The 25,753-nt window shown below is 46.3% G+C and overlaps 1 protein-coding gene across 1 annotated transcript in view; it reads right to left on the bottom strand.

Moving 5' to 3' along the window:
- The window catches only part of LOC121278030 (dedicator of cytokinesis protein 2-like), a 1,199,266-nt gene that overhangs the window by 922,659 nt on the left and 250,854 nt on the right, over positions 1 to 25,753 (bottom strand). Inside the window, exons 11-13 of the mRNA XM_041188048.1 lie at positions 10,921 to 10,996; positions 7,311 to 7,390; positions 350 to 475 (exon numbers count right to left, since the gene is read on the bottom strand). Of these exons, the coding sequence (XP_041043982.1) occupies positions 350 to 475; positions 7,311 to 7,390; positions 10,921 to 10,996 (282 nt within the window). The remainder of the gene's footprint in view (positions 1 to 349; positions 476 to 7,310; positions 7,391 to 10,920; positions 10,997 to 25,753) is intronic.

The following is a 25,753-nucleotide window of genomic DNA, read 5'->3' as shown; positions in this document are numbered from 1 at the left end:
GTGCTGATTAATTGGCAATTATCAATGATCACCAATCAATATCCACTTGCCAACCAATCAGTACTCTCCTCTCAAGCATTATGAAAGGTTGTTCCCTTTACTATTGATATTCTTGCAAACTGTCCTGATGAGTGCAAGGTGAGAAGTTTTGACAGCCTGTCTCTTTTTTTAGCAATACATCACATTTATTTATGCAATCTGGATTTAATATTGAACTGAAAAGATTAGGGAGAAGATAAAATGCACTAGTATCCCAGAGCTCAAACACAATGAGAGCACCCTTAATTGGTTAAGATATCATTTCTGTGCAGTCATGCAGCAGGATTAACAAGATTTGCAGGAGACAGACCTGGCATGACGATCTCAGGAAATCCCATTTTCCTCGCGACCACTGTGTTCCTGTCCACCAGGTGAGGGTGATCCTTTCGAATCTGCTCCAGATCACCTGAAAGTAATTTCATGGAGACCCAGAGACCTGTAGGAAGGGCACAATTATGAAAGGCGAAAACCCCGTATTCTGCATTCTGCCATTCTGCACACAATCTGTTTCGCACAAATGTTAGTAGAAACCTGCAACCCTCTCTTCCCCACGTCCCTCCTCTCCCAGAAAGCTGTAGATGCCAAGGGACATTTGGAGCTCTCAAGGCTTAGACTGATCGACTTTTGTTAGGTAGGGGGATTATAATGCGGTGAATGGAGCTGAGCTGCAGCTCAGCCATGATCTAACTGAATAGAGGAGCAGGTTCCTAATGTTCCTATCAACCACTGAGTCAACTGCGGTGTTTGAAGGTAAGAGGATTAATTTAAGGGACGATTAAATGCTTTAATGTGGAGGTGGCAGGCTTGGTTTATTGGAAAGTGAAATCAAATTGATCTGATGACTTTGGTCCTAAATTTCTGCAGGTCGGTGGTGGGGGGTGGGTGGGAGGTGTGCGTGGAGTGGTTTCCAGTTCCCCATTATTTCTCCAGTGTTTCTGCTGATGTTTTGGTGCAGGATCGGGGCAACCCCTGCAAATTTTTTAAAAATTCAATCACACTTTGTTGACAAAGCCAACATTTATAGCCCATCCCTAAAAGCCCTTGAGAGGGTGGTGGCAAGTCCCCTTCTTGAATACAGAGAGCAACTATACAGTGAACCACATTGCGGTGGGGCTGGAGTCACATATAGACTAGATTGATTTTTTCCCCTGAATTCATAAACCTGCAAGGTTTTTTTTAAAAACAACAATCCACTAGTTACATGGTCACCATTACTAGTACTAACTTATTATTCCTGATTCGTTCATTAACTCAATTCAAAATGCTCACTTTCTATGGTGAGATTTGAACTCATGTTTCTGGATCATTAGTCCAGGCTGCTAAATTACTAGTCCAGCAACATAACTGCCATGCTACTGTTTCCTATAATTCAGAGACCTGATATGATCTTGTGAAGAAGCAGGTTTCTTGTGATGTCCTGGATTCTGTCGGAGGCCGAACATGTTTATAAAATACCATTTGGCTAAAAGTTAATCTTCATCAGTTCCAGTGTAAAGCTTTGCGCACTGGGATCGTTGACCAGAAATTTAGGAATGCACCTAATTCGCAAAGACTAAAGATTCCCCTCCCCTACCCCCATTGATTTTATCTTCTGTTTTCTGCTTTTCCTGGTGTCCTCGAAGTGATTATCTTCCCCGAGACCAGGGGACTGGTTGGAGATTGATTCTCTAGGCCTTCAACAAGAGCTCCCTGGGAAATGCGCAATAGGCCAGTGGATGTATGATGTTTACTCAACTTTTTGAATGGGGGTGACGAGCTTCCACTTGACGCCTCCTCTTCTGGTAAATCAATGCACAGGGCCAACTAAGCCTTCAGAACAACTAGGAGCAGACAATAAGTGCAAACTTACTAGCATTTCCCCCCTCCTAATATCCGTGGGGATGTGGTGGCGTAGTGATGATGTTGCTGGACTAGTAATCCATATGCCCAGACTAATGTTCCAGAGATATGGGTTCCAATCCCACTCATGGCAGCTGGTGATTATTGAATTCAATATAAATATGGATCAAAGCTGCTATAAAAACTTGGTTCATTAATTGCTTTAGTTTGGTCTGGCCTACAAGTGACTCTAGATCCACAGAAAGGTGGTTGACTCTTAACTGCCCTCTGAAATGACCCAGTAAGCCACTCAGTCCAAGGATTCACATCCCATGAAGCAATAAAGGAAAAACAGTGCTTGTATAGCATTTTCATGTTCTCAACCCATGAAATACTTTTTGAAGGTGTCGCTGTTATAATGTAGGAATTACAGTAACCATTTGCACACAGCAAGATTCCATAAACAGCAATGTAATAAATAACTGGGTAACCTGCTTTTAGGTGTTGTTTGAGGACTAAATGAGGCTTAAGACATTGAGAGACCTCTCTTCTTCTTTGAATACTACAATGGGATCTTCTAATGGACTGGCTGTACTGTCAGCTGGGCAGGAGGCAGCCCAGCAGAGGCCACAGGTCCAGGTAGATCTAACTGAGGCAGGAAGGCCTAGGGTGGGGATTGGGGGAGTCGAGTCCAATTCGGCCAGGGACGATGCAGTTCAGAGTTCAGAGGCATCAGTGAGGGGAGTTGGAAGCCTCTATGGTAGGGGGAGTGGGGGGGGGTGGCAAAATCGAAAGATTAAGGGAAAGTGAAGTTGAATGCCTTTGGGAAAGTTCACAGGACAGGGCAGAAGATCAGAGGCCTTGAGAGGAGATTGGGGGTCTTGGGGGAGGTCACAAGCCTCAAATGGAAGTTGTGGGGTTGGCTGGGGCGGAGAAGGCCTTGGACTGGGGGAGATCAGTGGCCTCGAGGTGGAAATGTCAGGGGTTCCAGGTGGGAAATCAGAGGCCTGTTGGAGAGAGGTCAGAAAATTTGTGGGAAATTTGTAGGGTTGGAATGTGACTGAAGGCCTCATAGGGAAGCTCAAAGATTTTGATATGGGGGCTGGGGGGGGTGGTGGGGAGATCAGAAGATTTGTGGGGGTGGGGGGAGGGGGTGGAGGCACTGATGTCAAATTATTGTGTTTGTTGGCTAGGCCAGCACACTAGATCCTGTAGGTAAGGGGAAAGGCACTCACCCGCTTATCCAGCGGCCCCTCAACTCGATTTAGTTGACAGGTTTCTTGAGCACCACAGCTTCATTAGAATAGTTAAAGCATCAAATTCCCTCCTTGGAATGGGTTGGTCAACCACAAATCAACCTGTCCCCATCACCTCATCACCACCACAACCATAACCTCCACCTGCACCCCACCCGTCCCACAACCCCATCCATTAAAATCAGAAATGGGCGGCTTGGATGTGGGTTGGGGAGGTCAGGATTTAGATTTTTAACACTTTACCACTTCACTTGACCCAAATCTGTCTGTTTTTGGCAGGGGTGGAGGGTGGGGTTAAAATCCTCTTCTTTGTGTTTCTGGCCATCAATAATGCTGGCAAACCCTCTGTCAGCAGATTAAATGCCAGGCAAATGGTTGTGATGTGACACATTACAGACAGGAGGCGCTGAATGGGCTTATTTTCTCGGAACAAAAAGAATGAAGGTGTCCTGCCCTCATTAGTGCTGATATATAACCTGTGTGGAATGAGTTTGGGCACTTACATGAGTCTGCAGCACAATGTGTTCTCTCATTTGACACTAATGGGCCGAAAAATAATTGAAATAGCTTTGGGCAAATGTGGGCTTACTGTATGAAAGAATGAGTATTGCAAACTGATGGGTGGCAATAAGTTTGGTGTTTGACCTCCTGAAAGGCTCTTCCATTTCACCTGGTGACTAAGGATTCTTGTAGTATAAAGCCTGCCCCCAACAAAGCATCTTTGAGCAAGGCTGGAGTTCTAGTTTGTTTTCAATTTAAGATAAACATGGAGGCCGTGCAAATTAGGCTCAGTAACGCCCCTCATTTAGGTGCTCTGGTCACCGTTTGGAGGCCAAACTGGCTTCTGCTGCTTCTGCCACACGTCATGCTGGGTGCCATCTTGGTGAAAACGTTAGCAGACATGCAGCCAGCGTCTGCCAGAAAGATGCAGAGCGAGCAGTTCATCACCTCGATCAGGGTGCAAATTGATTCGATGCCTGTGCTGCCATTTTAGAAGGGCAGGTAGGATGATCAGGTACGCACAATAGGCCAGAATCGGGGGAGCGCTGAGTTTTCAGAGGGTTGCAGGGCTGAAGGAGGTTACGGAGAAGGGAGGGGCAAGCATGGAGGGATTGGAACACGAGGGTAAGACAGTACTCAGTGCAGCGAGACGGATATTAAAGAAGTTTTTAACAGAGCGAGCAGCATCTCAGAGTTGAGAGGCAGAGACAAAAATCGCAGACATTTAAGAACCAACTGGATTTTATGTTGGGGTCTTTAGATTCTTTCTGGCTGAACAAGCTAGCGTAAGATTGGAAGGGATTCAATCTGTGATCCTTTCGGTCTCGTTTGAGGAAGGGCTGCATAGAATAGGCTTGTATTCCCTCTGGTATAGAAGAAGGGGTGACCTAGTCATGCTTAAAGGAGTTGATAGGGTAGATAGAGGGAAAGAAACTATTTGCTCTGTGAGGGAGGCCAGAACAAGGAGATAAAGCCTTAAAATTAGGCTTAGGCATGAGGGGGTGGGGTGATGTCAGGAAGCACTTTTCTGCAAAAAGGGGCATGGACAACTAATATTCTCTCAGAGCTGCTGAGGCTGGGCTTCATGGAAAAATTCACAGCTGAGATTGATAGGCTTTTGTAAGATAAGATAAGGTAAAAAGGGTTCGATAAGAGCCAAGGCTAAGTTAAGATACAGAATCACCACAGTCTAATTGAAAATTCAAGGGCCTACATGGCCCTCTCTTGTTCCTGTATTCCTTACGTTTTTAGAACACCACTCCTTTTAAAGCAAGCAATGGGGAAATCTCCATGATGACTGGAAGATGTCTGCCTCTGGGAGGAAAGCCACATGAATGGCCAAATCCTATGGAGGTAATGGCGGTCTCAGCCTTTGGTGAGCCAGTGGGAGTCCCATGTTGCCTCTTTCAGCAAAGGCCCACTTCCACTCAGGCAGTTGGCAGGGCGGTTAGCAAGCCTTCCGCCAGGATCAAGGACCCCAGGGCTGGAAGTCCTGCCCACCAATTGGCTGCCAACCAATCAGAGGCCTGCAGCTCTATTGAACAGCAGCGCCACAGGGGAGGTGGTGGCTGCTTTTGGTACGCCCTCTACTTGAGGCCTAGGATCATCGCTGGATCTGAAGCCAGAGTGAGTGATGGCAGCAGGGTGGTCCCGGGGTGGGGCTCATAGGGGAAAGAGCATGTGACGGGGTAGGGGACGGGTCAGAAGAAAGGGCAGCAGGGTGGACTCAGTAGGCCAGCACCGAGTGCCTTTGATCATGGAACCCACCCCTCCTCCTCCTCCCAGGAGCCTGCAAGTGGCACCGACAGGGTTTGCTGTTGTGCTCCCTGCGAGGTGACCTCCCTGCCCACACTAATAGCCTTAATTGGCAGCAGAGCAAAAAGGCCACCAAAGGGCCTTCCTGCCATGGACTTAATTGGCGGAGGTGGAAAAGTGACGGGGTCCCCCAGGGTGACAGCATTTGTGCATCCACTGCTGCCAATCTGCCAGTGCTCTTGTTTTTGCTTGCCATGCTGAGCGCTCAAGCTTCAGAGCTGCTCAGGGGGGTCCCACAGAGCCAAATGCCGTAAGGCAATCTATAAGGTAATGCAGAAAGGTGAATAATCAGTCTTGTATATGTATTGGAAGTCTTGCTGGATAAAGTTGTTTGTAGCTTTTATCTTGGCCAAGAGGTGATAGTCTGCAGTAGATTAATTGAATATTGAGGATTTGTTGACTGACTGCGGTGTTGGGATGACATCTTAGAGGAACCTGAGACTCAGTATCCATTCACAACAGTGGGTCCGAAGCAAAAGGGTCCTGAGTGCCTCCTCCCTGCCTCCCTTTCCTCCTCCTCTCGAAGTGGCCTCTGAGTGCCTGCTGGCAAAGGCTGCGTCTTCAGGGCAGCTCAGTTGTGGAAGACACAGCAGACAACACTGAACGTGTACACATACTTTCTGGAGAGCTGCCCTGCGCGGTCCAGGCAGTGGAACACTTGCTTCACAATTTCAAAGGCTTGTTCCATGACATTCTGTGTTGCTACAGAGTTCTTATTCTAGATGTGCTGCCCTCTCGTGATGGGGTTATGAGAGGGAGTCACTGGCCAGGTAAAAAGGAGGTATCCCTTGTTACCTAGCAGTCAGCCTCTGGTTCTCCAGAGATTGCGGGTACGGCTGACTGTGGTGAGGATGGGGTGGCAGCGTGGCTGCTGCCAGGATAATGGGCATTCACTGAGAAGATCCTCTAATCATGGTCACACAGCAACTGAACATTGATAGAGTGGCAGCTCTTGCAGTTACAGAACATCCCCCTGTTAACATGTGGGACCCGCCGCGCCATTGGGAATCCCGCCAGCCTGGCAAAATCCACGTGCCCCCTCGTCCTACTTCTCTCTGATTATTGAGGAGACAATGGAGTTCCCTTTCCTTCCCAACAGGCCTCTGTGGCCTCATTGATGTAGCAATGGACAACAAATTGTAAGTTGATGTTGATGTTACCTGCTACCTGGAAGGATCCACTGGGGCCAAAACTTCGGGCAAGGGTGAACTTGACGGCCACTGGCAGTGCCATCCTCACCCTGCTGTGAAGCTGTAGGTTGGGTTGGAGGAGGTGGCACCCTTCAGTGACCATTTCCTTGGTGAAAGGCAGGAACCTCAGACACAGCTCCTGGCTGAGGTGAAGGGAGGAGAAGCGTTCACTAAAGACCCTTCTATTGAGAGCCCACTCCTCCTTTTCTCTCTGCTTCCTGTGGTCCATTTACAGAAACATGCTGCAGCCCAAGAGGTCCCGACAGGACAAACAACTTGAAATTCCAATAACACAACACAGTACTAACTCTGCACTTGCAAAGGTAAAAGGCAAAAACGCCTCAGCTAGAGTTGGAGGGTGAAGATCGCTTGTGCAGCTGAACCTATGTTCAGTGTTGGAGGCTGTTTGACATCACAATGCACCCACTCTGAAGGCTTCTGATGCACACAGGGCACACCCTCGCCAGCGCTCTACCAGTCATGGTGTGCTGTTAGGGCTGGCAAGGAAGTGAGCAGAAGCCTTGTGGCTGACTTTTCCAGTTCGGACTTTCAGTAGCACCAGCTCCGCAACAAAGCCCAATTCCAAGGTCTAAATGTAGCTTGGCTTTAGATAAATATTAATAAAACTGGATTTACAAAAGACTATTTTGCTATGATAAAGTGTGGAGGGACTTGGAAAGGAATATTTTACCTTGTCCTTTGTGGTTTATATCTTTGGCAGCCAAGACCTTATAGATTAAACTGTGGAGGAAATCGTTTTCAGCTGCAACTCTGCAAGGAGAGAGAGAAAAAAAAGTTTAGAAAATAATTAACTACAGGAGATACTTCTGGAATATTATTACTCGTTGGCTGTCGCTTGAGCAGCATAATGCCAGAACTGGCCAAACTCATTACCCTCTAAAGAAAGCCAAGGCAATCCACATCACAAAGGAGGATTATCAAGGCCTCCTGCTACCCGAGAGGGCAACAAGTCACCCAACTGTGAAATTGTTCTCAGCATTTGTGCATGTCGACTCTTTGTGGCTGTGTAAGAGAGAGCAGGTTGAATTTTAACAACCAGCACAGAAAGTTCCGGAGGAGTGGGTGTACGCTGCACTGCAGAGAAGCTAAACCTACTTGCCAACTGGAAGAGGCCATTCAAGCCTGTTCCGTCATCCAATTAGAAAATGGCTGATCTGTATCTTAACTCGACTGACCTATCACGCCACTTTGACAATGGCTGCAAAGATATTGGAACACACTTCCATCCTCCTCCACTCAGGCAGTAACCTGGCACAACAGGTCACCCACCATGGCCCATTGGATTGCTCTCATCCCCTGAGTCTGAAGGTTCTGGGTTATAGCTACACCCCAGAGACTTGAGTACCTAATCCAGAATGTTACTTACAGTGCACTATTGATGGAGAGCCGCACTGTCAGAGGCGCACCTCAAAACTGTTCCAACGTTCAATGAGATCATGGCTGGTCTTCAACATAACTCCATATAACTACCTATGCCCCACATCTCTTAATATCTTTAGTTAACAAAAACCTATCAATCCCAGTTTTAAAATTGACAATTGACATAGCGTCAATTCCTGTTTGTGGAAGAGAGTTCTAAACTCCTGCCATTCTTTTGGTGGAATTTTGTGGAGGTTGGGTGGCAGGAGTCTCAGCTGTCGGCTAGAGAGCCAGTGCCACCATCCCTCCCCCAACCCCCTCATTGTCTCTTTTCGAGAAAGCCCACCACACCTTCTGCCATTCAGGCCACTCAGGCACTTTACAGACCAACAGCAGGCCTTCCTCGGGGATCAAAGGCCCTGGGGGAGGAAGTCCCACCTGCCAAGATCTGCCCACCAATCAGAGGCCGGCAGCTCTTCTGAACTCAGCAGCAACGTCAGGTAGGTAGTGGCTGCTGCCAGCACCCACCCAAAGCCTCGGATCAAGGAGGGACCCAGGCACAGGTGAGCGATGGTGGGAAGGGGGTCAGGGGGTGAGATTCGTGAAGGAGGGGGAAGGGGGGTTGGCAGCAAGGGCTGGTGAGTGGCTTTCACCCAACCCCCTTTCCAATGCCTTTGAAGGAGGGAATTGCACCCCCACCTTGGAGCCTGCAAGCAAACACACCAGTGTTGGCTTGTCATGCTCCCTGCACGATGAGCCCCCCCGCCCGGCACTGGGTTAATACCAGTGGCAGCAGGATGAGACCCTAACTGGGCATTAATTGCCCACTAAAGGGCCTCAAATGGCAGTGGACGAGAAGGCCGTCCGTGAGTTTTCCCACAACGGACTTAATCGGGGTGGAGATAGGAAGGTGGTACCCTCCAGCCAGATTAAATACTCCCCACCACGAAACCCACCGTGGAGGGAGGGCACAAATTCTACCCCGTGGTCTACATGTGGTCTCATGATTGTGTTATTCTGCTTCCTTTCTGCCCAAGCTTCTCACTGAGAAATTTCTAGACTAATTGGAAGACAAGTGTTACAAGATGACGAGACGATTATGGATGAGAAAAGGAAATTCAGTCAATCTTAATACACCCAAAAAAATATGTGAAGCAATTCCCTCCCCCATCCCCACCATTGTTGCATCAAATAGTGCCTGAAGTGTTTCCAGGGTTTCACCTCCACCATGTCGCCTAGGCCCGTTCTATGTGGTAATCACTCTCTGCTTGAAAAATAACTAATTTTACTGATCAAACCTGCGTCCCACTGCTTAATAAAAGCAGGAGTCGGGGGGTAATTATATCCTCCAATGAGTGTTTATTGGCTTAGCCTAACTTATTATCCGATCTCCAAGTGAGAAAACATCTGGGAAATAGTGATCATAATGTTAGAAAGTTTAAATTGGCTGTCAGAACTAAAGGCATTGATAATCTACAGTTCAGTTCAGATCTTAAAAGGATAACTTTAATAAAATGGCAGAGATGGCTGTGGTGGGAAAGAGACCATTGTCCATCTCTTCAGGCATGTCCCTTTGCAAAGAAGGTCAAGAAGACAGCTGACCATCGCCTTCTCAAGGGCAGTTAGAGATGGGCAATAAATGCTGGCCTAGCCAGTGACACCCACATCCCAAGACTGAATTTAAAAAAAGGGATGCAGTGGTTTTTGTTGGGTTTCATCCCAAGCAATTCCATGACACAAGACTCTGTGCTCGAAGGACTGTTGCTAGGGATGCACACTGAAATAAATGTCAACTGTGGCTGGAGCACCATCAACTTGGTGAAATACGCTCTTTCGTCTGACCGAAATTTGCTGGTCTACCAGTGTAAAGAGTTGTCCATGACCGAGTGTTGCAGACTGGCACATTCCAATGTGCAGGACTCGGGCTGAGGGCTGTGCTGAAGTGTGGGGCAGCTGCCGCAGAGGCACAATGGGGAGAGGCCACCGTCTAAGACATTTCAGCCATAGTGCGCCGAGCGGCTGGAAACAGTGTAGAATCCCCTTGGATGTTTGCTTGACTTGGAATGCATGTTGCTAATATCAGAGTATTGCAGTTGTATTGAGAGAGAGCGGAACATGCTGTATGGAGAAAAGTTGAATTTGATTGCACCTTCTGTAATTTGAAATATTTTGGAATGTACTTGTACAAATTTTATGAATAAAGTATATTTTGGGGAAATAAAATGGCAGGGGGTTTGGAACATGCCAATTTGTCAATATGTATGGGTATGTTTATAGCTGTACAGTGTACAGACAAGCCTGTTTGCTCAACTCAAGTCAGACCACACCTGGAGTACTGCATTCACTTCTGGAAACAAAGGAGGCATTCGAGACCTGGAGCCCCAGCAGAAAACAACCAAGAGGCTGATCCTTAATATCAAAGGTTTGAATTGTGAGGAAGGACTGGAGACACTTTGCTTTTAAGCTGGGAAAGGAGAGATCTGAGAGGTGATCTTATCAAGCTAAAGCAATTCAACAATAAATCCAGAGGATTACTCTGAACTAAATTGCTAGAATGGGACAAGGACACAGGCTCAAACTGATAGAAGGCAAATTTAGGACTGATATGAGGAAGTCCTTCACATCAGGGTTGAGAATTTCAGCTCCTGGTTAGAATAATGGAGTCAAAGCCCCCAGAACTATTTAAGAAATAATTGTTTTGCAGCAACGGAAATCCTGTAGTGTCCTTCTAGGCAGATGAATTAAGGCTAGCCAAATTGTTTGTCTCATCCATAACTATCTGTTGATTTTCTTATTTGATTTGCGAAGTAAGGAGTGGCAATTCTGTAAATCAAGGTCAAATAACAACACTATTGTTGTCTGGCTTTTTACTACAGGGGGATGCTAGGCTGACATTAAGTCAAACTGAAGTCTTCACTTACTGTTGAAAGGGAATAAAATGGTGTTTGTCCTCATCACTTTCTGCTTTTCCCTTCAGAATGTCGGTAATGTCCATCGCTGCAAGAAGAAAATGCAATTTGAATTAGACTAAGCCGCACTGATATTCCTCTCTCCAATTGTATGCCTCCACCCCCACCTACCCCCCCCATCCACAACCCCCCCCCACCCCCCCACAACCCCATCCCCCTTCCCTCCCAGACCTCTGCTGGGTCTAGTTGCTCGTCTCACACCCAAGTATTGAGAGCTCATCGATGACCTGAAGTGATAGAGTTTCACATGCTACTCAACCACAGAGGCACCACAGCTGATTCCAACTCTGTCCTCCCCTGGCAGTAAGGAACAACTGGCTTACATTCCTGTGCCCCTCAGGATACCCTGTCGTGCTTAATAGCCAATTTAGTTATTTTCAATGTTAAGTCACTGTGGTAATGTAGGGAATGCAGCAACCAATTTCAGCACAACAATATCCCACAACCAGGAATATGATAATGACCAGATAATCTGTTTTTGGTGATGTTGGTTGAGGATAAATACTGGATAGGACACAAGGGATAACTCCCCTGTCTTCTTGGAATAGAGCCATGGGATCCACCTGATAGGGCAGAAAGGACTTTGGTATAATACCTCACCCTGAAGATGGCCACCTCCGACAGTGCAGCACTCCCCCAGTACTGGAGCAGGATTCTCAGCCTTGGATTATGTGGACTGGAGTGGGACTTAAATGTACAACCTTCTGACTCTGAGATAGAAGTGAGCCTTGGCTGGCCACTTGAACTCTCTCCTGCAAGGCAGGGGGACTCTAGATAGTGAGCATGGACGTTTGGCTGAGTTTGTTTTTTTGTAACCTGGTGTGACATGTGGAATTTTCCATTTGAACTTCCACACTTCTGAGTTTCTTTCCATAATTTATTTTTGGAATAGTTGGCAATTGGGGGGAATTTATTTCTTGGTATCAGAGACAGAACAAGGTCAAGCAGAAAGGACAATGTTACTCTAAAGAAGGGAAATCCCAGAGGCCTTGCAGCAGCACACTAATAAAGACATAGTTAGCTCTGCGGCTTTCTCGACTCTCAGCAGATCAGAGTGGAAGCATAAAGCAACTTAGGGATGTGCTCGGCTGTATCCCCGCCATCCCATCATTTATCAGTGGTCAATGGGAAATTCCACATGATCCTGAATGGTGGTGAGGTGCAAACGTGGGCAACACAGCTCTGAATTTCACACAATATAAAGTCCTCCTAGTCCATCAGCACTGTCCTTTTTGGACATTTATCGGCCCCCTGTTCCCCCAAAGTATTAAATTCAATATAAGTATCCTGGTTTATAAATCCCTCCCAGTCCTCACCCCACTGTATCTCCCCAAACTCCTCCAGCCTTACATTCCTGTGCACCCCCATCAGTTCTCCATCCTCTGTCCTTCCCTCTGCTATACTATCAGCGCTACATCCTTCATCCATCGTGGCCTTAAACATTAGCCCAGCCTTGATACTCTTCTTCTGGCCTTTGAAGGTCTCCTTAAAATCTTACTGATGGTGTTTTGGTTCATCTCTGCTCCATTACTACTTAGGGCCAGCTTGTTCCTACTTGGAGTACCTTAAGATAAGTTTTCTCTGTCAAAGTAACAAGATAAACGTTTACTGATGTCACGGGATTTGAATATTTATTGCCAGCCCAGGCAAATAGCGCTCACCTCATCTCACTAAATTGTCAAGGATGTAAGGAGACCATCTCAAATGTTATTATCCTCTCTCTACAGATCAATCATAGGATGATACAGCTTGGGAGGGGGGGCCATTCAGCCCAGCTCAACTGTGCCAGCTTTTTGAAGGAGCTGTCCAAGATGCTGACTGACTGCCATCCATTTCTGCCATCTTCTTTCCTTCGAATTTCCGGCATTCGGAGCTTTGTTTCCTTTCCTATGTAACACTGAGATTGCTACCTGCACAGCATGCAGATTTCCCCTGCCTTGGCACTTCTACTTTATGCAACTGGGGACTGGTAATCAAACTTAAAGAATAGAGCAATCTGGATGGAGCAGAGCTGATAAATCTAATGTGAATAAGAGCAACATGATTAGACTAGGGGATGGGAATTAGCAGCGGGAATATAAAATGAACAGTGGCGGGTTACAGATATAATGGAGAAGTGAGATTGGCTAAGCACACTAAAGCATCAGTGCGTGAATCTAAATTAAATCAAAATGAATTTTAAAAATTAATGCAAAATTTAAATTGATATCAAATTGAATATTGTAACAAAAATTAGTCTGCGCTCATCCATCTGCTTAGCTCAGTTGGTATCGCACTTGCCTATCAGTTGGAAGGTTATAGGTTCAAATTCCACAGCTAAACCTCTGAGCATTTTTCCTGGCTGATATTTCTATGCAGAACTGAGGGTGTGCTGTGCTAGTGGAGAGGATTGTGACGATGTTAAAATTAAACCCAAGGCCCTATCTCCCTAACATTTAGCCTTGCTTGGAGCTTGAAGATTTATTCTTAAATCTTGACTGCTTCCACGATACTAAAAACCCAATTTCTTGAGGGGCATAACAGCATGAAAGCCAAAAGGAATTTTGTTTGAGTGTAACTATTCTTCATATGCTACATCACCCATAGGAGGAGCTCTGTATGCCTGTTGTGAAGTCATACGAACATACGATCGAGAGGCAGGAGTAGGCCATTCAGCCCTTCAAGCCTGCTCAGCCATTTAATAAGATCACAGCTGATCTGATAGTAACCTGAAATCTGCATCCCATTTACCCCCGATAACCTATCACCCCCTTGCTTACCAAGAATCTATCCACCTCTGCCTTAAAAATATTCAAAAACTCTTCTTCCATCACCTTTTCAGGAAGGAAGTTCCAAAGACTCACGACCCTCTGAGTAAAAAAAGTTCGCCTCATCCTTGTTTTAAATGGGCGACCCTTTATTTTTAAACAGTGACCCTTAGTTCTAGATTCTTCCACAAGAGGAAATATCCTCTCTGCATCCAACCTGTCAAGACCCCTGAAGATCTTACAAGTCGCCTCTTACTCTTCTAAACTCCAGCGGATACAAGCCTAGTCTGTCCAAACTTTCTTCATAAGACAACCCACCCATTCCTGGTATTAGTCTGGTAAACCTTCTCTGAGCTGCTTCCAACGCATTAACATCCAAAAATAAGGTGACCGTTACTGCACACAGTACTCCAAATGTGCCCCGTACTAGTGCCCTGTGCAACTGAAGTCAGACACTGGCCCCCATTGATTAATGTCAGTGAGTTAGGGCATACTGAGAAATTTGTCATCCTTCAAAATGTTGATACACGACATCAGTTGAACCTCTTTGTTGAGTCACAGCCAATCTTAACTTGGAGCCTGATGCCATGAATACCTTATGACGTAATCTGGCCGATGTACAGGGCAGTGAACAGTGGAAGATAAAATACCTCGGGTGGAATTTTACAGTTCCCTGCCGGTGGGTTTGGATGTATCAGGGAGGCTCATAGAATACAGTGGCCTACCCGCTGCTACCCACCCACCCCTGACCAATCTCCCATTTTACAGGGGTGGGAGTGGTGGTGGGGGGGAACGGGCGGTGAAGAAGCATTAGATGTCCCGCCACTTAATGACCACATAAGTGCCTCATCCCACCCCCAAAGCTATTTTATCAACGGCAGAGAGAGGCCTATGCCAAGCGACTAGCCTGGCAGCTTTAGTTGTGTGGGCTGGTGTCGGGCAAGTGCCCCTGTGTCCGCCAGAGTCAGCACCCCTCCCCCAAGTTCACACCTCCCATTAATCCTCACCCCAGCCTCTCAAACCCAGCACCCCAACCTGCTCACTCCCCTCGGTGAGGCCTGCACGCCAGGCCTCTCAATAGCCCAGGTTTACCTGAAGTCCGGCTTCCATTCAATTCCCTTTATCAGGGACTGGCTGCAGTTCCAGCAGTGGCCACTACTCGACCTGGTGCTGCAGGGACTACACAGCTACCAGCCATCCCTGCCATCCAAAAAATCCTGCCCCTTGTACTTTTATAGCATCATTCGCAAAGCACTTATAGCCACTGAAGTTTCTTCACTGTCACTGGGTCAAAATCCTAGAACTCCCTCCCTAACAGCACTGTGGATGTACCTGCACCACATGGACTGCAGCGGTTCAAGAAGGCAGCTCACCACCACCTTCTCAAGGGCAATTAGGGATGGGCAATAAATGCTGGCCTAGCCAGTGACACCCACATCCCATTAATGAATTAAAAAAATAAAAACTTGTCGGCTGTTGTCATTAAGGAAATCCAATAGCCAATTTGCACACAGCAAGGTCATGTGAACAGCAAGATGAGAATGACAGGATAATTTGTGTTAGTGATATTGCTTGAGGGATAAATATAGGCCAGGTGAGAAATCCACTCGTTTTCTTCAAAATAGAGCTACCATTATTTTGAAACCTGCCGGAGGTGGCAGACAGGATCTTGGTTTAATGCTTCATCTGAAAGATGCTACCTCTCTCAGTGTTGCATTGGAGTGTCAGTCCTAGGTTATGTTCCCAAGACTCTGAAGTGGGACCTGCACCCACAAACTTCTAACTCAGAAGGCAAGCATGTCATACCCATTGAGCCATGACTGAGACCCCAAAGGCAGATAGAACTTTACGCAAATATTGAAGGAAAGTGAACTACTGATTGAATGCTCTCTCAAATCAACTATTCAATTTTAATCATATGATTTATGCGTTCTGCTGTTGAAAGCGAGAAGGACTACCTTTAATTTAAATCCATTTGTCGCAGCCTTTATTCTGCTGATGTGATAACCCACTTAGCCCTCTGAGAATTTACTGAAGGCCATCAGTAGATATAGAGAGCAAGAGAGAGAGAGAGAAAGCGAATGTGACAATTGTAATATAGACTGATAAGCCTGAAATGATAATGTAACTGATTAATTTTCAGTTGCATACTATGACTATAGTTACGCCTGTTATGCTTTGAGAATGTACATCAGGCGTGATATATTAAGCCAAATTGACTATTGTTCAGTTTTCTAGCTTGAACTTTGGGTTAACAGGGTTAAATGAGTGGAAAATAGTAATGATCAGTTCACCTCTGCATCCTGTGTCTCCTGTATCCTTAAAGCAGGATATAGGCAATAAAAAGGCCAAAAGTCTGTAACTATAAAAGACCAATTCCAATGGGACAAATGCCTATGATTAATAAGACACTGACAGGATGAACATCATTAAGGGAATTCTGAAATTTCTTCTGATTCCACAGTTATCACTGTGGTCAGGAGAGCGAGAAACCTTGAAACTGTGTGAAGATACATCTGGGTGATGCTTATCAAACATGTGGAATGTTAGGGGGTCTTGTAACAGACATAAAGGGCATTTCAAAACAGTTCATAGGGCATGTCCATGAGGGGTGACATCACCTCTGACCACCCGCAAAGCTGACTATGCAGGGAGTACCCAATCCCCGATCACCACAGCTTCTGAACGCATGTACAGAGGGGTATAAGAAAGGCATCCCTTTCCTTTGTCATTTGTTGTACAGCTGGACTTTGGCCAACACATCAGAAGTTGAGTCTTTTCCCCTGGGCATCTGATCAGCTCTCCGGGTATGAACAGGGATTAGAAGCCAGACTGAAAACTTGTGAGCATCATTCAAGGAACATGTAATCTTTTCACCCGTGGTTGAGTTAAAGCAGGGGAAGTTCCTGTTTTGCTGTGGGCTTAAGTGAAGAGATTGAAGGGCAAGGCTGGGGACCGTGTGGAAGATTCAGCTTTGTGGGTATCATCCAGGCAACTGTATGTGTAAACCTTTGATCTCATAGTTTCAAGTAAGACAGAGAGCTGGATGAGAGAGGCCAGTAGTTGTCCTGTAGTTCAAAGGTTAAAACATGAACTGGATTGGGAGGATTCAGTGGGGTATTTATAAAATAAGGACACAATTGAATTGAAAGAACTCAGTTTGTAAGTTTTGTGTTTCATTGATAGGTCCTGCACAATGTTATTTGCCTGTTCATCAGCTATCAATGTGCAATTCATGTCCTTTTGAATTTGAAACTTAGTTCAATAAAATTAGTTGCCACATAATTAGGCAGCATATTAGGAAGATAGTAAGCTCCAACAACCTAACGTGCAAATTCAGAGCACTTTTGATGCAGTAAAATGTCCCAAGGCACTTGAAAGCACCAGGCTAAAGAAGCAGATATTAGGACAGGTGACCAAAGGCTGGGTCAAAGAGATGGGTTTCATGCATCATCTTAAAGGGAGAGAGAGGTGGAGCAAAGTTTGGGTAGAGAATACCAGACCATGAAGATAGCTGAAATCCGGCCACGAAGGGAATGAGGGGATGGACTAGGGACCAGAATTAGAATGCAGAGATCTTGGAGGGCTGGAGGAGGTTACAGAGAAGGATATAAGGGTTAGAGATGATTCCAGAGAAGGAGAGGGGCTAGGCCAAGAGGGACTTGAATGCAAGAAGAATTTTAAATTCGAGACATTAGTCAGAAGGGTCTCCACTCTACTACCAATATAAGTCCCTTAGTCACTGAAATTCTTAAGGCTTGCTCATCCTTTTAGTCTGTAAAATGGGAGCAGTTGCTATGTAACTCAGGGAGTAGCATACATCATGATTATTCCTTTCATCTTCCAACCGTCCTTCTGCAAGCTTCTTTTCCATTGAATGCTTTGGCCATACAGTTCAAGAGTTCCCAGGTTCGATGCATCTCTTCAGCGCTGAGTAAGCTCTTTTATAGCTTGGACTTCATCCCAATGTTTCTGCGTTCCTAAGTCACCCTCCCTGCCCCTTCCATCTCTCTCTCTCTCTCTCTCCCTCTCTCTCTCTCGCAGTTCACCCAAGCCCGCAAGCAGCCTTTCTTCAGCCATCCAATACGGCTGGAGGTGGGAATCAACACACCCAGATGTCAATGATTGCAAGCAAGCTTTCATTTGCTGCCATCTGCACTTGCCATCCTTGAGTAGGCTCGGCTGATATTCCCTAGAGTTAAGAAGAATGAGAGGTGATCCCACTGAAACATATAAAGCTCTTGAGGGGTTTTGACAGGCTAGATGTGAGAGGATGTTTGTCCCTGGCTGGGAAATCTAGAACACGAGGTGAGGAAGCAAACTGTGATGGATTGGCACTTTGGTAGTGTTTGGAGTTGAGGAGGGATGCTGCCAAGAGGGGCGAGGGCTAAGGTTTGAGAGACAATGTGCGGGAAAGGGAAATCTGAGAGGGTAACACTTTGGTGGGAGGGGCACTCCGATGCCTGGGCCTCTCCCGCAGCTGGTTAAATGCTGGCGACGGTGGGATGAGGCTCTTAAGTGAGCACTAATTGCCCATTTAAGGGCTTCAATTGGGTCACTGGCAGGTGGTTTGCCAAACGCGGGTTGACCGCTGGTATAATTGTGGTGCAAGCAGAGGCGGGCAAACCGCTGGGTTTAACGTGAGGAACCCGCAACTTCAAACCCATCAGTGGAGGAGCATTAAATCCAGTCCCATGTCTTTGATATAACCACCATGTTACCACACCCACTTGTGGTGTATACTTTGTGTTATACGTCCTTCCAAGAATTTGACCATGATGTCAATATTCTTTTCATCTCAACTGAGACAGTTGTGTCCTTAAACAGTGCAGAATTAGTCTTACAACTACAGTGGGGTTTTCTGCATCAGCCTCTGACAGGCCCCAAGGAGGACAGCGGGGGCAATAAACAGAAATCACAGAGGTCACTAACTCATTTTTTGTGTATGTCACTAACTCGTTCCAAATATGATCACCAGATATGAATGGAATGTATTAGCTCCTAAAAATGAAGTCAAGAGGATAACAGCTGAAGTTTCCAGTTGAACAATAAGTTTGTTATTGAGAAACATTGAGGGAAAAGAGAGACTGACAGACATTGAGAAAAGAAAGAGAGACAGAAGGAGAAGGATCTCTGCAGCACCTTTCACCATCTCAGGATGTCCTAGGGTTCTTTGCAATCAATTAAATGCGTTTGAAGCCTGTAGTCACTGCAATAACGTGTGGAGGGAAAGTAGAGACGGAATGGTATTCCTTGTAATGCACAACCAATCTCTAATTGTTCGTCAAGATGTCAAGTATTTCAATGAATGCTACAACTGTGTTTGGACGCAATCGTTCAAGTAACATTACATGCAAAATAATGCCTAACATTTATACTTATAACATGTCTGCCGCATTGAAACATCTCAGCTTGTTTAAGATAATTCACTCCTGGTGAAGTACAATGAATTGTGGCATTTGGACAAAGTAACGGTTATTCAGTGCCAATCAAAAAAAAGACAAACCATGGGCAGAATATTGCGCTTGTCGGGCGGGCGAGCACCTGACCCGGACAAGCGTAAAGTGACGCGCGATGACATCGGGCGAGCGTCCTGACGCCATCACGCACTGGGCACAATATTTTGGTCGGCGGGGACATGCGGGAGTTGGCAGCACGCACCCCACCCCCCCCACCCCCCACCCCCTCTCCTCAACAACTAAGCGACACATTTAGGCCCTTAATGTTTTTCGCTGCCCGTCCAACTGTTCGGTTGGTGGGCGGGTGAAATGGCCAAACGGACTTTGAATTTTTGGCGAAACCTCATCCACGGGTGGGATGAGGTTTCGTCCAGTGATTTAAAAAAAAAACTTTTTGCACTCATCTCTAACGTGTCCCTGCTCATGTGACAGAGTCACATGAGGGGACTTTTTTTTCCGCGCTCGCCTCTCCCCCCTCCCCCTCCCCCCACACACACACACACACACACACACACACACAGGCAATGCTGCAGCGCGCAATTCACGCTGGCTGGACATTGCTGCTGGGGCCTGATCGCAGGGGAGCGGTCCGTTTCACGGCCGCTCCACCTTGCAACACCCACACCCCCCCCCCCCCCCCCCCCCCCCCCCCCACCACCTCCCGCCCCGCCGGGCATGCCCACCGACCGGGAAAACCATGGCCCACGAGGTGAACGGCCAGTCAATCTGGTTTGAGGTGATATTACCCGAAGAGAAGGGTGCTGGCCAGGACGCCAGGAGAACTCACAAAAATGAATTCCAGCTGAGCCAGACCCTTTGGCCCGTCTATTTCATGTTTCTTTTTCTTTACCCACAGGGTTCGACTGCCAAAAGGCAAGGCTGCAACTTTATTCGGCGTCCCTGAGGATGGTGGGCCTTCTCCTTGAACTGCTGCTGGTGACCTCACAATGGCATTAGGTGGGGAAATTCCAGCATTTTTACACAGTGCCAGCCAAGGCACATTGGCGTATGCTCAAGTCAGGATGGCATGTGACTTTTCGGAGGGAGAGTTCAGCTGGGGAAGAAGCTGAAGGTGCTGGTGGTCCTACGACATTTCCGCTTTTGTTCTTTGCAGAGCAGGGAGATGCTCTGCGCAGTAACCTTGATGTGTGGTTGCTGTGCCTCCTGTACACTGTACATACTGAACCCACAGCTGATGTGAGTTCAGAGATACTAGAAACGCTCTGCCCAAGCTGGTGTCCTTCCGTACAAGTCTATATTTCTGTTCCTCCACACAGTGCTCATCACCTTATGACAGTGTCTAATTTCCTCTGGAATAGCTCCATGGGAAACATCTCTACCTTTTATGCCCATCTCCCGCGCATCCGCCCTCACACCTTCCTCTCCCTCCCAGAAACATGATAGGATCCCCCTCGTCCTCACTTATCACCCCACCAGCCTCCGCATTCAAAGGATCATCCTCCGCCATTTCCGCCAACTCAAGCATGATGCCACCACCAAATAAGTCTTCCCTTCACCTCCCCGGCAGCATTCCACAGGGATCGTTTCCTCCGGGACACCCTGGTCCACGACTCCATCACCTCCTACTCCTCAACCCCCTCCCACACCACCTTCCCATGCAATTGCAGAAGGTGCAACACCTGCCCCTTTACTACCTCTCTCCTCACCGTCCAAGGGCCCAAACACTCCTTTCAAGTGAAGCAGTATTTCACTTGCACTTCCCTCAATTTAGTCTATTGCATTCGCTGCTCCCAATGTGGTTTCCTCTACATTGGAGTGACCAAACGCAGACTGGGTGACCGCTTTGCAGAACACCTTCAGTCTGTCCACAAGCATAACCCAGATCTCCCTGTCACTTGCCATTTCAACACACCACCCTGCTCTCTTGCCCACATGTCTGTCCTTGGCCTGCTGCATTGTTCCAGTGAAGCTCAACACAAACTGGAGGAACAGCACCTCATCTTCTGGACTGAATATTGAGTTCAACAACTTTAGATTATGAACTTGCTCCTCCATCCCCACCCCCTTTCTGATCCCCCATTTTTTCCAATAATTTATATAGATTTTTCTTTTCCCACCTATTTCCATTATTTTTAAATGTATTTCCATCCATTGTTTTATCTCTACCTTTTAGCCTATTTTGATCCCTTCCCCCCACCCCACCCCCACTAGGGCTATCTGTACCTTGCTCATCCTGCTTTCTACCCTTAATTAGCACATTCCTTAGATAATATCATCACCTTCAACACCTCTTTGTCCTTTTGTGTATGACATCTTTTGGCTAACTCCACCTACCACTGGCCCTCTATCCAGCTGTACTTGTCCCACCCACCCACCCCCAATCACCTTAAACCAGCTTATATTTCACCTCTCTTCTATTTTTCCTTAGTTCTGTTGAAGAGTCATACGGACTCGAAACGTTAACTGTGTTGCTCTCCGCAGATGCTGCCAGACCTGCTGAGTTTTTCCAGGTATTTTTATTGTTGTTTTTGTTTCCATGGGAAACTTACCTTCTTTTGGCTCTTCAAGCTTCCACTTAAAGAGCTGACCTTTGCCTGTGCATTAGATGCACCGAGCTAGATTCATAAAATGCACCAGCCAATAAGTAGAAGTCCGCAGCTCTACCCATCTGGAAAACACTTCCAGCTTTCAATTCCACACAGAGTGAATAACAGCTCCTTAACATTAGTTCTCAACATTACTGGTTGACCCACATTACCCTCCAGAACAACTGGTATTTATACTGCTTCTTTAACATGACAAAACATCACGAGGCACTTCACAAAGAGTAATCAGTCAAACTTTGGCACCGAACTACATAAGAAGATATCAGGCTGGGTGACCAAAAGCTTGATCAAAGATATAGGTTTTAAAGAGCGTCTTAAAGGCTTGAGATGAACTTTTTACTGTCCCATTTATATTGTCCAATCAATTCATTCACCTCCATCAGGGTAGACAAACCAAACAGCTAAAGAATTTTAAAGCTCCTAACGCAGCCATTTGAGTGCTCATTTTCTTAAAGCACTCTTCAATTAGTCGCATTTCCCTGCCTTTTCCCCAAACACTTCAAAAATGTTCTTTTAAGAACTATCGTAGATTCTGCATCTGATTTGATCTGATTGATGCCCTAACAATCTGAATTAAAGATCAATCTCCTAACCTCTCCCTTTCTTCTTTTGATGATCTTAAACTTATGTTCTGCAGTCACTGACTCGCCAACCAACTGGGGGAATAACTTTTATTCATTAACTTGTCAAAACTCGTTTCACTTCATATTCAAAGTCTCTCCGCCCTAGTACCATCACCGTGAATTTCATCTGTACCTTCTGCGTGGGCATTGACATCCATCCCAAAACCCGGCACAGTATTCCAGCTTTCCTGTGCTCCTGTTCTTTGTAAATCTTTGGGCTTGATATTTAAGGTGGAGGGACAGGTAGTATTGAGGAGGTGGAAAGGCTACAGAAGGATTTGGACAGGTTAGGAGAATGGGCAAAGAAGTGGCAGATGGAATACAATGTGGGGAAGTGTGAGGTCATGCACTTTGGTAGGAAGAATAGAGGCATAGACTATTTTCTAAATGGGGAGAGAATTCAGATCAAAAACAGAAACTGAAATACCTGGAAAAACTCAGCAGGTCTGGCAGCATCGGCGGAGAAGAGCAATTCAGAAACCTGGGGTGCAAAGGGACTTGGGAGTCCTAGTCCGGGATGCTCTTAAGGTTAACTTGCAGGTTGAGTCGGTAGTTAGGAAGGCAAATGCAATGTTGGCATTTATTTCGAGAGGACAAGAATATAAAAGCAGAGACGTGCTGCTGAGGCTTTATAAGGCTCTGGTCAGACCACATTTAGAATATTGTGAGCAACTTTGGGCTCCGTATCTCAGGAAGGATGTGTTGGCCCTGCAGAGGGTCCAGAGGAGGTTCACGAGAACGATCCCAGGAATGAAAGGCTTAACATATGAGCAACGTTTGAGGACTCTGGGTCTATACTCGATGGAGTTTAGAACGATGAGGGGGGATCTGATTGAAACTTACAGGATACTGAAAGGCCTGGATAGAGTGGACATGGGGAAGATGTTTCCGTTAGTAGGAGAGACTAGGACCCGAGGGCACAGCCTCAGAGTAAAGGGAAGACCTTTTAGAACAGAGATGAGGAGAAATTTCTTTAGCCAGAGAGTGGTGAATCTATGGAATTCATTGCCACAGAAGGCTGTGGAGGCCAGGTCATTGAGTGTATTTAAGACCGAGACAGATAGGTTCTTGATTGTTAAGGGGATCAAAGGTTATGGGGAGAAGGCGGGAGAATGGGGTTGAGAAACTTATCAGCCATGATTGAATGGCGGAGCAGACTCAATGGGCCGAATGGCCTAATTTCTGCTCCTATGTCTTATGGTCTTAAGGGGTGTTGGGGAGGGAACAGGATGGTGTGTTAACAGAGGCTCGGGGGAGAGCTCAGAAATTCCAGGGCGCGGATGCCATGCTGAATTTAACGGCAGGACCTCATTCTCATTTCCCTCTTCCCATCTCTATGTGGCTATGTCTGAGGTAGAAATGTTGACTAATGGTGAAGGGGAGGAAGAAAGTGATTCAAGTGTTTTCTTTAAATCCACCAGCACTCCCTATTTTCCACTCTCCTCTCCTGCAAGCCTTTGCTAACGTTGGGGGTTTCGATCAATCAGCATCGGCTGCCCTCCAGCTCCTACTGAATGCCAGGATGGTGAGCATTAGCTTGTTATTTGGGCATTGACATTACTGGGCCTGAGCCTGACCCCATTCCTTCATGGGACCACGAGCATGAGAGTGTCACTTATTTTGTTTAGCTGTGTTGTTTAGCACACACCGCATCTGTTTCAGTTAAACAAAATAAGTGGCAGCCATTCGCTGGCTTATTCTCCAGGGCGATGTCTTGACCAATCAGAGCCTGGTTTAAATGTCAGACAATGCTGTCAGAGACCATCAACTGGTGCATTCTCCATGGCAACGCCTCTGCCAATCAGAGTCCACTTTGCAACCAATCAGCACTTTCTTTTCATACAATATAAACATGTTGTTTCCCCCGACATTGGTATTTTCTTACGAATTGTCCTGATGGGTGCAAAAAAAAAGCTTCAACAAAAAAGTTTCTTTTTTCAGCAATACTCAAATGAGCTAGACTTTTAGCATTTATTTTAAAAATGTTTTTTTTTTAATTTATGCAGCTTTCACTGGCTAGGCCAGCATTTATTGCTCATCCCTAATTGCCCACATTCAGAGGGCAGTTAAGAGTCAATCGTATTGCTGTGGGTTTGGAGTCATGTGGAGGTCAGAACAGGTAAGGACAGCAGATTTCCATCCCTAAAGGAGATTAGTGAACCAGATGGGTTTTTAATAACAATCAGCAATAGTTTCCTGGTCATCAGTAGACTTTAATTCCAGATGTTCATTGAATTCAAACTTCACCATCTGCCATGGGGGGAGGGGGGGGGGGTGGTGGTGGTGGATTTAAACACAAATCCCCAGAGCATTACCCTGGGTCTGGAATACTAGCCCAGTACACCATCACCTCCCCCCAAAGGTAAGTATTGCAGTTTAATTGGGCTGACATTGTCCAAGTTTGACAAGTTTATGTATTCCTCTATTTTTAACAATGGCATAGTGAAAGCATCCATCAAGGGTGTCAGAGATTAGTGATGTATCAGGACACAAGTTAAAAGCAGTCCAAGACCATGCTGTGGAAGCATAAAATGTCTGCCTGTGTTTGACAAATCTCTTCATTCCTTCATTTAACAATAATATAGTTAATCCATCCATCACAATAGCAGATATTTGTCTGTTCACCAGGCCACACATTGAAAACACCTGAGGGGAAGCAATGGTGTAGTGGTATTGTCGCTGGGCTAGTAATCCAGGGACCCAGGTAATGCTCGTTTGAATCCTCCCACTTCCTCCGTTGCAACAGTGCTACACTCCAGAAAAGTGCTTCGTGAGTTGCAAAGGACTGTGCAACACCCTGAGGTTGTGAAAGGCACTGTATAAATGGAATCCTCCCTTTATCTTTCCTTTTATGTTCATATCTTGAAAGATTAAATTACCTGTTTGCCTCCTACTCTTCACCTAGTTCTTAAGTTTAACTAATTTAGGGAAGGTTAAATAGACTCATGACAGTTGGTCACCTCAGTGCAGATTTCTTTTATTCTGTCATGGGATGTGGGCTTCGCTGGTTACGCAAGTATTTATTGCCCATCCCTAATTGCCCTTGACAAGGTGGTGGTGAGCCACTGCCTTGAACCACTGCATGCCATGTAGTGCAGGAACATATCCACGGTGCAGCTAGGGAGGGAGTTCCAGGATTTTAAACTAGCGACAGTGAAGGAAAGGCAATATACTTCCAAGTCAGGATGGTATGTGGCTTGGTGGTGTTCCCATGCGTCTGCTCCCCTTGTCCTTCTAGGTGGTAGAGGTCGCAGCTTTGGAAGGTGTTGTCAAAGGAGCCTTGGTGAGTTGCTGCAGTGCATCTTGTAGATAGTACACACTGCTGCCACTGTGCGTCGGTGGTGGAGGGAGTGAATTTTTAAGTGGCGGATGGGGTGCCAATCAAGCAA

The sequence above is a fragment of the Carcharodon carcharias genome, chromosome 1, assembly GCF_017639515.1.
Source record: "Carcharodon carcharias isolate sCarCar2 chromosome 1, sCarCar2.pri, whole genome shotgun sequence".
NCBI lineage: Eukaryota > Metazoa > Chordata > Chondrichthyes > Lamniformes > Lamnidae > Carcharodon > Carcharodon carcharias.
Note: the sequence above shows the minus strand (reverse complement) of the source record. Positions and strands in the feature narration are given on the sequence as shown.